The 13,668-nt window shown below is 41.6% G+C and overlaps 4 protein-coding genes across 4 annotated transcripts; all 4 read left to right on the forward strand.

The window, feature by feature from the left end:
- Positions 1-564: 564 nt before the first annotated feature.
- LOC116201021 lies at positions 565-3,970 on the forward strand. The gene is made up of 5 exons (XM_031532084.1): positions 565-996; positions 1,386-1,811; positions 2,571-2,735; positions 3,255-3,306; positions 3,395-3,970. Exons 2-5 carry the CDS (start codon positions 1,552-1,554, stop codon positions 3,482-3,484), a joined length of 567 nt encoding a protein of 188 aa, XP_031387944.1. The 5' UTR covers positions 565-996; positions 1,386-1,551; the 3' UTR covers positions 3,485-3,970.
- Positions 3,971-4,569: 599 nt separating this feature from the next.
- Positions 4,570-7,759, forward strand: LOC116201018 (F-box/kelch-repeat protein At1g55270-like). Its single transcript, XM_031532080.1, has 3 exons — positions 4,570-5,144; positions 5,884-6,102; positions 6,326-7,759. Exons 1-3 carry the CDS (start codon positions 5,109-5,111, stop codon positions 7,364-7,366), a joined length of 1,296 nt encoding a protein of 431 aa, XP_031387940.1. The 5' UTR covers positions 4,570-5,108; the 3' UTR covers positions 7,367-7,759.
- Positions 7,760-8,054: 295 nt separating this feature from the next.
- Positions 8,055-10,973, forward strand: LOC116201020. Its single transcript, XM_031532082.1, has 8 exons — positions 8,055-8,312; positions 8,413-8,541; positions 9,168-9,283; positions 9,378-9,459; positions 9,872-9,931; positions 10,015-10,122; positions 10,284-10,329; positions 10,446-10,973. Exons 1-8 carry the CDS (start codon positions 8,241-8,243, stop codon positions 10,661-10,663), a joined length of 831 nt encoding a protein of 276 aa, XP_031387942.1. The 5' UTR covers positions 8,055-8,240; the 3' UTR covers positions 10,664-10,973.
- A 498-nt stretch (positions 10,974-11,471) lies between these two features.
- On the forward strand, positions 11,472-13,522 carry LOC116201022 (uncharacterized protein At2g34160-like). The gene is made up of 5 exons (XM_031532085.1): positions 11,472-11,768; positions 12,649-12,697; positions 12,834-12,896; positions 12,987-13,051; positions 13,305-13,522. Exons 1-5 carry the CDS (start codon positions 11,646-11,648, stop codon positions 13,401-13,403), a joined length of 399 nt encoding a protein of 132 aa, XP_031387945.1. The 5' UTR covers positions 11,472-11,645; the 3' UTR covers positions 13,404-13,522.
- The last annotated feature ends 146 nt before the right edge of the window (positions 13,523-13,668 follow it).

Raw genomic sequence — 13,668 nt, forward strand, 5'->3', positions numbered from 1 at the left:
CGAGCAAGAAATGCCGTGACCCACGGGAAACCCTCTTTGGCCCTCCTCCTTGAGGGCTCATCAAGTCTAGTAGCTGCCAACTATCGACTGCACGAAACACGATCTTCGGCTAAGAAAGCATGACGAGACGACAATAAAGCCTCCACCGTGCATACGGATCAAATAAAATCACAAGATCTGAACCAAATTGATACTGGCTCAAGAGTGTTGGATGATACGACACCATTGCGATTCTCTCTCTACAAAACCGATGAGCACAAAAGTGGAGGGGAAAAAAAACATAAAAATGAAAACTTTACATTACAACCTAACCGAAAAATTTAACATGAACTCGTATCATGCGACACGGGCCATCACTGCTGTTAACATGCGGGATTAACGCGTAGTGGACGGCTGAGATCTTGGTGTCACATGACTACTGGTCTTGTTAGCACGACCGTACAACTAATGTAAGGTCGATGTTGGTTGACGTGATGTGAACCGTCCGATCGGGTTCTGGTCACTTCCTTTAATAAAAACCAAGGGAATCCGTTTTAAATGCCAAGAAAATCACGGGGAAATCCCAACATAAACATCGGTTTTAGGCAATTAAATCCAAAATCGATATGCCTTTCCAAAATCCAAACAATAAAACAAACACAGAGAGTCGCAAATGATTATGGAAGTTTCCAAATTCAAAGAAAGAAGCACGAAAAGAATCAGCCCCCCTCCCCCTTTCGGCTTTCATCACCGATTTATTATAATCTCCTACAGATCCCTCACGTCACAACCCCCAACAGAGACCCGCCTGCCTGCTTGCCTGCCCGCCCTTCTCCCTCCCTCCTTCCCATTGCCGAAAACCCCTCCCTTTCCTCCTGGGCATTGAGGAAATTGAATCTTGATTCTGGGTTTTTGAGTTGCAGAGGCATTGGAGCTCGGAGGCTTTGCGGTGGTTTGATTTTTGTTGGGGAATTCCAGTTCTTGGATTGCGAAGGGTCCGATTTACTTTCAGACAGTGTGAGTAGTTCTCGAATTTCGTTTTGAATGGGGGTGTCGTGAGGCATTTGCTATATGAGATTCTTATATGCAGAAATTGATCATTGTGAAATTCTTGGGTTCTTCGGGGCTTTTGTCCATGAAGTTTGGAAATTATGAATCGGATGGGGCCCTTCTGGTTGCTGGACAAACTGTGGAACTTACTACTCTGAAGAATTGAGTGCATTTTGATCGAGCCCTTGCAAGAGTAGTGTTGTGTTCATTTCAGAGCTAGTAATCCGTAAAGATTGGATTGTGGGTAGAAATATCTCTATATGTTATATTACAGAAAGTTGTGTGGATAATAGTGGCTTCCCAAGAACTGGATTGCATTGAACTCATAGGCAGGTTATTGTTTTCATCATTCACAGCCGGCTAGTCCACCAAGGCTGGACCATTGGGAGTTGTGGAAGGAAGTGTTGGCGGTAGCAGCGTTGGTGATCTAAATAGGAGTGAATTCATGCAGGGGAGGGATTAAAATTTCTCCGCAAGATTCCGTTCTTTCGCATGTAAACATTCGATTGTTGGGTCCCTGAAATGTCTGGCGGGACACCAGTAGGTGGTGGAGGGTTCATGAGACAGAGGCATAGTCAGGGATACGCATCAAGTGGTGATGACCTTGAGGATGATGCCTGCTCGCGGTTGGCCCCAGGGCCACCGCCTGTCCCTAGAGGCAGAACCTGGATTGAGATTGTTGAAAACGTCCTTTGGATTGCTTCTGCATTGTTCATTGTCTACTTTGGCGATCGTCATTCGAATCTCATCTATCTCCTGTGGCATGATGGTCGAATAAGGAGGTACGTCATTTCTTGTTACTGACCTGTATTATATAGCCTCGGATGTTGTGTTGTAAGTACAGGTAGTTTGAAACTGTGTTCAGGAATACCATGACTTGGTTCTTTAGGCTTATGTTTCTCACCCTTATAATTTCATAGAGTGCCCTGTTAGGGGATGATTTCTCGATTTGAATCTCAGATTTCTTTGAATCGCTAGAAATGGTTTTGCACGCATTGTATATCTCTATGAAGGTGACAGTTTAAGGAGCTTCTGCCTCCAATTTAGACACTTTCACATTCATTTATCTTAAACTTACTCAAAAATGAAGTAAGATTAGAAGCATGCTGCTAACCAAACTAGCCAAATGCTTCAAGGTTACTTTTTTTATTTGTATCACTGTGATTTACAGTTTTGCAACTGATTCAAAATTCATGCTTATATCCTATCTAAACCAAAAACGCCATAAGACTGGGTCTCGCATAATTTATCTTTTGACCCTCACTTTGGATGTTAAAAAGTGAATCTCAGTTTTTCCTGTAGCATCTTACCTGGTCACTGCCTCAAACTATGCTTTGATCAAGTGTCCCTGGTGCAAAATCTCTCGATTTTGTGGCTGAACAATTGTTTTTTGGCTTAGATCGTGGATTTTGCCTTTGAGTCTTTGTAGTCCTTTATTAGTCTGGTTATGTAAAACTTAAATATGACACTGGAGGAGTTCAACTTCAATGTAACAGTTTAGTTTGAATCTGTTGGTCATCCAATTTTTGGTCATTCTGCAGGGTACCTTTTTATCTTGGGATGGTAGCTGTTGGTTTGAATATTGTCATCTTCTTCTGTACAAGTATGCTCGCATGGAGTGCAAGGAGATGTGACGAGAAATGGGAGCTGGCAAGTATATCCGCTTTGCCCTATGTTACCCTGCTTGGGCTCGTTGCGTTTTGCTTGTAAGTGTACCGTCACTTCTTTGACTTGATTTTTTGGAGTTACTGAGGTTTGTTTAGCATTTTGGCTGCTTGAGGGAATATGCTTGCTTTCAGAATTGTATCCAAAAAACAATTCGAGTGACTTCTGAGAGGGAATTGTGCTTGGCAGGGTTTACACATCCTCTTGGTTTCTGAATAACTGCTTTTCTTTCTCCAATTTTTCGTCGCCAAGGGAAAAAACATGCTAGATTGCAGTAGATCGTTGTTTTCCTCTTTCTTTAGGAAAAGAAGAGACTGAAACATGTCACAGAAATTTTCAGAACTAAACAGACCTGGTGTTTGTATTTGAAAGTTTATGGTATTCATATCTACAAGAAGTTTATGCCCGTACTTTGCCAAATATCGGGAAAGAGCTTAGTGGAATTTTGTGTTTCCAGAAACCATCTTCAACATAGACAGTTTCCTGGCACACCATTTTATGTTTGAAAAATCGTCCATCCAAGAGGGCTGAAACTAAAATTCTTCTTTCTCGCTATGCAGGTTATCCTTTGCTCTCTGGCCGATCTGGGGTTTCTTAACTCTTCCTCTTCTGGTAAATTCACTTATAAGAAGCTCTTTCTCAATTCTTACTTTCATGTGCTGACAGAAATCTCACCACTCTCATTTGTGTTTTCGTGCAGTTTACCCTTTTTATGGCTTGCTTGGTCGTTGGCCCCTACGTCATGATTGGGTTTTTGAGACCACAGAATGATGTGCTCCGGACAGATTAGAAGGCCCGAGCTTGAAGATACAGTGTGAAGGTTATCTGGCCTATAATTTTCAAGAAAGTCTGCTAGAGGATCGAAGATTGCTCGAACTTCCAAGTGTTCGGCCCTTACAAGGACAAAGCTGATTGATTAAAAGCCTTGATCAATCTTCTGCCCTATCAGCTTCCAGCTACTGCAGATCAGCAGATTTTTCACATCTCATTCTTGCGTCTACGTATGCTCATACCTTGCAACCCCACAGTTGTGAAAACCCAATGGCTGGGTCGGTCTTAGTTTAGATGAAATTCTTGTAATTGATTGTTACAGGTTTGATAGATTCTTTTCCCGATCATTGGGTTGTTTTGTTTTTCCTTTCCACTGGGTTGGTAAATCGATAGTGTCTGTGAGTGTTGCGCGAGATTCTGTGTGCCAAAGACTGTTCCGATTCTTCGATTTGGGTCAATCTGTCAAGTTGTTTGCATTCATACGATATATTAGGAAGTTTAGTAATGAACGAATGCGACTCATTGAACTCGTTGCCTAAGCAGTAAGTATCAGTTGCTTTCCCTCAAATATGAATATTATTAAAATACGAACAATTTCCTCTCAAGAAATTAATTCCTCCGTATATAATTAATAAAATGAAACAATATTCAGTCGTGGGTCCCGCAGAATTTATCCTAGTAATTTTATGTAGATTTAAGTCAAAACATAAAACCTTCGAGAGGGCATGCAGTTGTCTTAACTGAAGGCTATGCCATGATTCAGGAGATTACTGGGAAGTGTGGGAAAAAAGGGAAGAGAGATCAACGAGATTGAAAGACAAAAGGAACTGTAATTCAACCGACCTCCCAATATGGAGTGCTCGGTTATGATTCACCGGTTTCGACATTAAACTGTCTCTGCGTCGATGTAAATCGGGGTTACGAATGATTTTAAGTAATTGGAAAACAGGAGCATTAGCATATGATGATGGGAGTGAATGAAGGGGAAGGCGTGTTTGTGGGCCATAAGATTTGTTTGATTGGATCTTTGCCCCAAGCTTTTGTGTCTTTTTATTATTCCTCAAATGATCACAAAGTCAGTAAAATAAGCCCCAAAGAAAAATCAAACCATCCCATTTGCTCTCTCTCTCTCTTTTATTTTCTCTCCCCACTTATTAATGATAATAAATGACAATGGTGGGCAGAGTCTTCAGTTTTGACTCTCCACCTTTTCCCCACTTTTTTCTTCCCTCCCCACTGTGAACTGTTCTTCATTTTTTCTTCAATCAATAAAGATTAGTAAGAACCCAACTTTAACTTTGCCATTTTTGCTCCCTCCCTCAGTCCCTCTCTCTCTCCCCCCCCACTCTCTTTCCACTCTGCATAGAAATGACAGTGTTTTGCTTGGTGGGTTCTTGTCTTTTTTATCTTTTCAATACTCCAGTTTGAAGATTGAAGCGGGGATCTTGAATTTTGGGTGCTTGGGGGGTGTTCTTGGGGTTTGTTTCGTGGTGGGTATGTTGTAAAGAATGGAAATTCTGAAACTTTGAATGCATGGTTTGCTGATACTTTGATGGGCATTTCTTACTTTTTATGTGTTGATGAGTGACACACTGGAAATTGAGGTCTGAGGAAGGTTTTGGAACAGAGCTGGACCCCTCCTCATGGGAGATGCAGAGAGAATGGCCCAACCTCCTCTGGTAATTCTCTCATATTTTCCATCTTTTGTAGCATCGTTATTGGTTGTTAACTGGGATGATTGATGCTTAGTTGAATCTCTCTGCACTGTTGGGACTTGTCGATCGAGCTGAGCTGAGCTGAGCTGAGATTCTAACTGTTTGAAAGTCTCGTGTAATTGTGTTGGGAAGAAAGTAGATGGATACGTTATTATGATACTCAATGTTCAAAAATGGAATAATTTCGATATTCGAATGGTAAAGTTAGTGAAGGAGGAATCAAGTTAGAATCTTGCTTCATATTGGGAAAGAGACCTATTGAACGAGGCACTGTCCTCTTCTTCTTACTTTATTCTTATTCCGACAATCCTCTTGATCATAGGATTAGAAAGCCTTCTCTAGCTGTGAACCTTACAGAAGTCCCTAGAGGTTTTCCTTTTCTGAGATAGTCGCATTCTCGTTTCCGAAATACTTGATCTGATCCTTGCACGGAATAGTTGTTACATGTAGTTCTCAAAACCTCCTTTCGGTGCTTCCTGAAATTTTTGATAGTTATGTTACCATGACAGATAATTGAGTTGGACCTGAAAGTTAGGAACTGTCCACAAATTAAGTCTTAAGTCTTCAGTTCAACTGCTATAAGCATCACATGCATATTTTCCCTGATCTATCATGTTGGTGAAATTAAATGCTGAAGTGGAACTTCTTGAATTTATGGGTCTTTCCAGCAAATGACTATTTAATGTTAATGAATCCTATGCAGGTAGAAACAACATGTTTCTGTCGGGTGGATGCAGGCCTCAAGACTGTTTCCGGAGCCAAAAGATTCGTACCTGGGTCAAAACTGTGTCTTCGACCTGATATCAAACACTCAATTCATCCAATAAGTCAAAAGCCATCCCGGGGAGAGAGAAAAACCCGAAACCAATCCCCTCTCATTCCTGGGCTCCCCGATGACCTTGCCATTGCTTGCCTGATAAGGGTACTGTGAGAGATATTAGCTTCTTCTGGAAATGTTTTTGGGCCATAAGATCGTTACCAATCAGATAGTATATCCTTTGTTTTAGATATTTTACATTACTCCTTACTGTAGACTAATATTCTATCTGGCTAAGTATTTCCAAAATTTATCCTAGTATTATTTGTAAAAGTATTTGAATGGATCAATGCAATTCTTCAACTTGATTAATGGTTATATCTGACAGGTACCAAGGAGTGAGCACTGCAAGCTCCGCCTTGTCTGCAAGAGATGGAACCGTCTTCTGTCTGGAAACTTCTACTACTCCCAACGGAAGACTGTCGGGGTTGCAGAAGACTGGGTTTATGTCATAAAGAGAGACCGAGAAGGGAAGATCTCGTGGAATGCTTTCGACCCAGTTTACCATCTGTGGCAGCCCCTCCCTCCAATCCCAAGGGAATATACTGGTGCGCGTGGATTTGGTTGCGCCGTTCTGGGTGGTTCCCACCTGTACTTGTTTGGTGGAGAAGATCCACAGGGTGGATTGATGAGACGGGTTATTTATTACAGCGTGAGGACTAACAAATGGCACCGGGCCCCTGATATGCCTCGGAGAAGGCACCTCTTTGGTTCATGCGTGATAAATAATTGCTTGTATGTAGCGGGCGGAGAGAATGAGGGGATTCAGGGTCTGCTGAGAACTGGAGAAGTCTATGATCCAAGTAAGAGCCGGTGGTCGTTCATATCAGAGTTGGGTGAAGGAATGTTACCCTCCATGGGGGCGGTTTATAGGGGTGAGTGGTACCTGAAGGGGCTTGGGGAGAACCGGCAAGTCCTGAGTGAGGCGTACCAACCAGAGACAGACACATGGCGGCCCGTCCATGGCGGGATAGTCTCGGGGTGGAGGAGCCCAAGTACAACCCTTAACGGGCGATTCTACGCAGTGGATTGCAGGGATGGGTGCAGGATTCGGGCTTTTGATGAAATGTCGGGTTCATGGGCCAAGCACGCTGATAGTAAGGTCCACATGGGAAGCTCTCCGGCCCTCGAGGCGGCCGCTCTTGTCCCGCTCAATGGGAAGCTTTGCATTGTCAGGAACAATATGAGCATTTCTCTAGTGGATGTTTCGGGTTTTGAGAGGGAGAGTGGACCGAACTCTCTGGATTTCTGGGAAAATATTGGTGGGAAAGGGCAGTTTAAGACCATGGTGACAAATTTATGGTCAAGCCTCGCAGGGCGGAGCGGGCTTAAGAGCCACATAGTTCACTGTCAGGTTCTTCAAGCTTGACCTGTTGTGTGTGCACGATTGAAGTTCGTCTCGGATTGGAATTCTTCCAAGTTAGACTTGAGGATTGAGATTGAATGTTTTGAAGGCTCCGAACTGGTAAGGATGTCTGAGTTAAGATGGCACTGCGGAGTTCTGAATTCTTCTTCCATAGTCGTTAGTATGTTGTAAAAGTTGAAGATGAATGACCAAAGTCTGATGTGTTATATATAAATATATATTCTATACATATATATATATATATATATATATTTTGTATTCATTAAGGTATTAGTATTTAGTAAGGATTGTCCCTTATGTGTTGCTGTTGCTTACATTGACATTTTGGCCATTCATCTTCTACCTTTCAAGACAGTTATGTTTACATCAGTATAATACTATACGTTGTTATGAAGGTGTTCCGACTTTCTATTTCCTGTTTTCACGTAGTATAACAGGAAGCGGAATTTCTCGTGGAAACATGCGTAGGCGATCTATTTTATGCCCGTTTGATTTTCAATTGCTAGGCAAAAGGGTTGCGGTGCACTGTTGCCATGATTCCACAAAAGATCGGCGAATCACCTGAAGCAATTACCGACATTAGAGCTGTTTGGTCTAATACCTTTATAACGAACTAAGCGTGCGATATACGGAAATCAGTACGACGATGATCGATCATTAGCAACGTACCAAATCAGTACCTAGTTCGAGCTTCCTGGTAAAAATAGCAATACGATGTTGGGCAACAGAACCGGTACGAACCGGATTCCAGTTCGGAGCTCTCCAGCTGTCGACCGGATTCTATTAGGCCCGGCGCTCGGTGCTTCGAAGAAGGAACGGAGTCTGATGATGCTCAGTTGTGCTCTTCTTCGTTGCTCTCAGGGACGTTAACACAAACATGTTGCGGTCACTGCTCAAGAATTTGCCCACTCGATCGACCCATCATCGCCTTCTCCTGTACAATCCTCAAGTAAGGATTTTTCATTTCCTCTCTGCTTCCCTTTTACATTTTATCGGTGCAAGTCTCAGTCTTCTGTGGCTTTTCTTCTTCCTCTCTTGCCCGGTTGCAGAGGGAGCTTCACAGCAGAAACAAGAAGGCCCAGGAGTTCATAGCCAGAGGCTGGAGCGCTGTCAAGGAAGTCGACCGGGTCATCGACCACGCTGAGCTCAACGATCGCCGTCTCATTCCCCTCCTCAGGGTATGCTTTTCCTCTCTACTTCTTCTAGTGTTCTTGCGAATTGCACGTCTGAGCTCTGGGAGATCGAACTGAGGTTCATTTGCTTGAGCAAAGGGAAAATCACATTTTTTTTTTTGGCGATAAATTTGACTAGATTTGAGCAGTAGATCTAATGTAATCTCACACATGGGTTGGTTCTACGAGAGCTGCAAAATTAATCAAATTCAATCCAAAACGAACTGATGGTCGGTTGCTGTGGTTAAGTGTCTGCTCATATTGATGAGTGGGATTGCCCTTTGATCACATTTATTATGAAATGTTCTTGAAGTGATTCATGTCAGCAAAAGCAGACATGTCGATGAGCTTGATACGTTTAGGGAAGTAAGTTGGCAGTTTATACTTTATGAGCGATGCACAGAACAGGCTGGTTCCATTGTTTGGATCAAAATTACAAACCTTTAGTTAGTGTTTAGCTATTCTGTTTGAGGTTCTTTGATTCAGAAAACAATACATCAATTCTGTACGAGAGATGCTGGGGATGTTGGAATGTCAGCTTAAACGTTAGATGTTTTGCATGCTCAGTTACATATTCACTTGAATATCTGAAACTGAGAAGTTCCTCTTGGTAAATGCTTCTTCCATGTTAGACAGCAAAAGAGAACTTTGAATTGGCTCTGGAAACTGACAATTCGAACACCCATGCAAGATATTGGCTGGCTAAACTCCATCTGAAGTACCATGTTCCCGGGAAGTGTCTTGCAGTGTAAGTCAGATCTTCTTTTCCATTTTGATTTTGGTGGTGCTAAATTACTTGAAAACAAGTAGTTGATTGAATGCCCCTTATGACATTCTACCAGAGGTGCTGCCTTGTTGGTAGAAGCTGCTGATATGGGTGATGCCAATGCTCAATATGAATTGGGTTGCCGCCTGAGAGTTGAGGTTATGATTTCTTCACTTGACAATTTTCAATCAGGTTCCTTTGCCATTTGGTTTAAAGAGATGGAAACATTAGTTAGATAATTTAATTGCTGACCATCTTATATGGTTTCTTTCCCTGCATTAGACGCAGTATTGAGGTGTGCGAGTGCATTTAGTGAGGGCTATCACTGAATTCTCTGTGAGCTTATAATTTTAACTCTACGAGACGCAATAAATCAATTAATCCTGACCAGTGAAATATAATTCTGTTTGCTTACTTTGATTTCTGACACCACTTGGTAGTAGGCTTCTTAAGCTACTAAGCCATGAGCTCGTCAGAACTGAATCTCACCCTGCAGTTCTCCTTCTGTTTCCTCTTGTTCTTCCTATTTTTTCCTGATTTCCTTGTCCACCTGTTCTTTCTTGTGGACAGCATGATGATTTAACAGATGATCAAAAAGCTTTCTATTATCTCGGAAAAGCCGCTGATCAGGTTCAATTCCTTGACTGTGGTATGAATTAGCATCATCTATGAGTATATATTGCTGAGAGCTTATCATATTTTGGTGCTCTTAGCTGCAACCCAATGCCCTATACCTGCTTGGAGCTGTATATTTGGCTGGGGACTGCGTGAAGCAAGATCTTGCATCAGCAATGTGGTACTTCCATCGAGCCTCAGAGAAGGTAAACCTGATCATCGTTCCTTCTTCAGTGTAATGTTAGTAACAGAATTCAATGTGTTATGCGATTATAAATAATTTTTCAAAGTTGGAATCAATTTTTTTGCTAGAACCTCTAAGCTCTTTCTAGACGGTTGATGTTTTTATTTTTTAAATCAAATGCAGGGGCATGCAGGTGCTGCAATAGCATATGGAGCTCTCCTTCTAAGAGGCAAGCTCTCACATGTCACAATGTCTTGAAAATCTTTTCAGTGTCCCTTTGTGTTCAATTCCTTAACAAAATTCTGAAAATTTTACCATGCTAATGGTTTTCTGGCATGTTTTCAGGCGTTCAAGTCCCAGAATATCTTACAAAATTTAACCGGAAGGGCGGATCTGCTGCTCGGAGAGCAAGGCAGGGTGGGGACACCCCAATTGTAGACCCGGTGGAAACGGCAAGAAAGCAATTTGAGATAGCGGCAAAAGCAGGATGCGACATTGGGTTTAAGTGGTTGGATAGACTCGAAGAGGAAGAGAAGCAGCTGCTTTCTAGCACAGAAAGCTGATGCTGCTTAGAATTGTGTTAGTCCACTTGACTACTGTAAGGAGTCCGGGCTGGTTTTTGTTTGCGTAGTTCATTGATCGACTCTTATGTTCTGTATATTCTTGCATTTCACCGGTTCGAAAAAAGGGTGGAAACTATGATGATACCGTCATGAGCTGAACTGAACATGCATGCTACTCTGAGCGCATTGTTGCTCTGATCTGAATGAGGATCATGCATTCTCATTAATTCTGTAGATCCTCCATGGAAGAGAGGATCCATCATTAATAAGTCCTTATCGATCCAACAGAAAGAATGATCTTCTTATGATATGTTGTTGCAAAGGACTGGCAAGTAGTGGTGCATCATGTTTATAGAGAAGCCAACTCCTGCGTTGATTGGCTGGCCCATCGAGTGGCCTCACGTCCCTTATGCATTCATCTTTTCAGCTCTTGGCCTCAGCAAACTTAAATGTTAAGAGATTTTGTAGGGACTATCGTACTCCGGCTTTATTCTTTATTCTTTATTCTGTTTAATTTCTTTTGGACTTTTGCCCTGTTAATCTACCCAAACAAAAATAAAAAAGATGCTTTCGCCTTGTGAACTTATCGCATTGTTTTTGTTCCGTTCAAATACGAGCTACATATGAAATGAAAATAGGGTAATGTACGAATTTTTATTTCCAATTTGTTTATATAAATACATACATTAACCAAAAAAAGAAGGAAAATCAATAACATTTTTTTTTAATTCTATAGGAGAAAAGAGGAAAAACAAAAATATATGTAAAAAAAAAAAAAAGGGAATGGTAAGGAGAGAGGGAAGCCATAGCCGCTTTAGCTGATATGATAGTCATCTGCTTCTAATCTTCTTCTATCTTAGCAATTTCTCACTGTCATCGGTCTTTAAACCCTAGAGAGGGGTAGAGAGAGAGAGAGAGAGAGAGAGAGAGAGAGTAGGCCTTTGCATTGGCATTATCATCATCATCATCATCATCATCATCGATGGAGGAGATAACTGAGGGAGTCCACAGCATAAGCATTGAGACCGACGCTCAGCAGAAGAGGAATCGAATCCAAGTGTCCAACACCAAGAAACCTCTCTTCTTCTATGTCAATCTCGCCAAGGTAACGTTATTTGTTCTCAAAATCCTTTCTTTTACACTCAAGGCTGCGTTTTTATGATTCGGGGTTGGAATGGTAGCCGGAGCTGAGAATTCTTATTAAAAAGGTTGCTCGATTCAACGTACGTATTCAATTGTAACATGGCGGCGGATTTGGTTTCGAGCTCTGATGTGTCTATTTGCTATCAATTCTGTGGTTCGAGCTCAGCATACATGAGCTGATGCTCTTCCTTCCCGACACAATTTGAGCCTTTGGATAATGTTTGTGTGAGCTCAAGATAGAAAGCAACAGCCTTTAAGTCAGCCTTATCTTGTCTATACATACATAGTTCATATCATTGGCCCATGACCAAATCTTGTATTAAGAACTGCCTGCTTGCTTGCTTATATTATGATGGGAGATTTTCCTTCCTCTCCTGCCTCCATAATATGAGGTCGGAGAGGGTAAAATGAGGAAGATCATAGATTGGGGTTTCTGATAGTTGATACGTTACCGGTCCTATTCTTGCATATGTGGGGTTCATCATGTGTAGTTTGTCATTGAAAGATAGGCTTTGATACTGAATCCTCATATTTCAATGGTGGTATATTATGTTTTTCCCTGTGGCTGTTATGCGTGCTTCTCTGCACTTTCTGTTTGCGAATTCATTTTGTGGTAACTTAAGCTTATGGAATGAACTCTTGCTGCTGCTGATCCTGATCCCGTGGGAACTGAGAAATTCTGATGGAATGTTTGGACACTAATATGAGAGCTTTGATTGTTGTTGTTGAGTTTATCTTCATTTTGACGCTGGCACGATCTTGTTATTCGCCATTGTTTTCCCTTTATTGCTGAAGATTGGATTGGAGAATAATACTGGGTGTTGCCTGTTTTCTACATGCAGAGGTACATGCAGCAGTACAATGAAGTGGAGCTTTCTGCTCTTGGGATGGGTACTGTCCCTGTATTCCCGACTTCCTTGGCTTTCATTATTCGAGATGTGCATTGATTGCCTTTCATATAATTTGTTGCTGATTCTGACATGTTTCCGTTCTTGGTGACGTCTTCCTAACACTTGAATATTTACAGCTATAGCAACTGTGGTCACAGTAGCAGAAATCTTGAAGAACAATGGCTTGGCTGTGGAGCAGAGTACGGCCTCCTCTTTTTCCTCCTCGCATTGATTTGTATTTTCTATGCAGATGTCGCAGATTTTTAATACAAACTGTTCACCTTTTGCAGAGATAATGACCTCGACTGTTGATATCAGGGATGAAAATAGAGGCCGGTCAGTCCAAAAGGCGAAGGTGAAGGAGCTTGTCCCCTGCATTTGCCGTTTCTACTTATAAAAGTAAACGATAGGTGTTTAGAATTTGTTGCTGATAAAAGCAGCTGCAATTTCATCGAATTTTTGGATCAAAACACAGCAGATTTTTGGATTAAGACACAAAATTCGAATAATTTTCAATAACATTGTTTATACCTGGAATCCAACATATAACTGATGGTGTATTTGGCCAAGGGAAAGGTATGCTATAACATTCACATTTTCTTCTGCAGATTGAGATATTGCTGGGGAAGTCCGATAAGTTTGATGAGTTGATGGCAGCTGCTGCTGCGGAGCAGAGCAACGACAAAGCTGCCGAAGAAGGAAAATAGAGAACTGGATGTAGTTTCAATTTCATTCAATGCTTCTTTGGTTCATATTCTTTTCAGGTTCTAGAGCAGTTTAATGACCTTAAAATTTGTTTATTAATCGAGGCACACTTTTGCTCTCATTCAGTTTTGTAGCACTGAAAATTTTTGGTAAATCAACATAAATCCATTGCATCTGTCTGGAATTTTGTTAATTGTTCATCTATTATCATTCCAGTTTGACCGAGCTCCTGTTAGAAAACTAACAGACCATATGAACCGTGTCTCC

The sequence above is a fragment of the Punica granatum genome, chromosome 3, assembly GCF_007655135.1.
Source record: "Punica granatum isolate Tunisia-2019 chromosome 3, ASM765513v2, whole genome shotgun sequence".
Taxonomy (NCBI): domain Eukaryota; kingdom Viridiplantae; phylum Streptophyta; class Magnoliopsida; order Myrtales; family Lythraceae; genus Punica; species Punica granatum.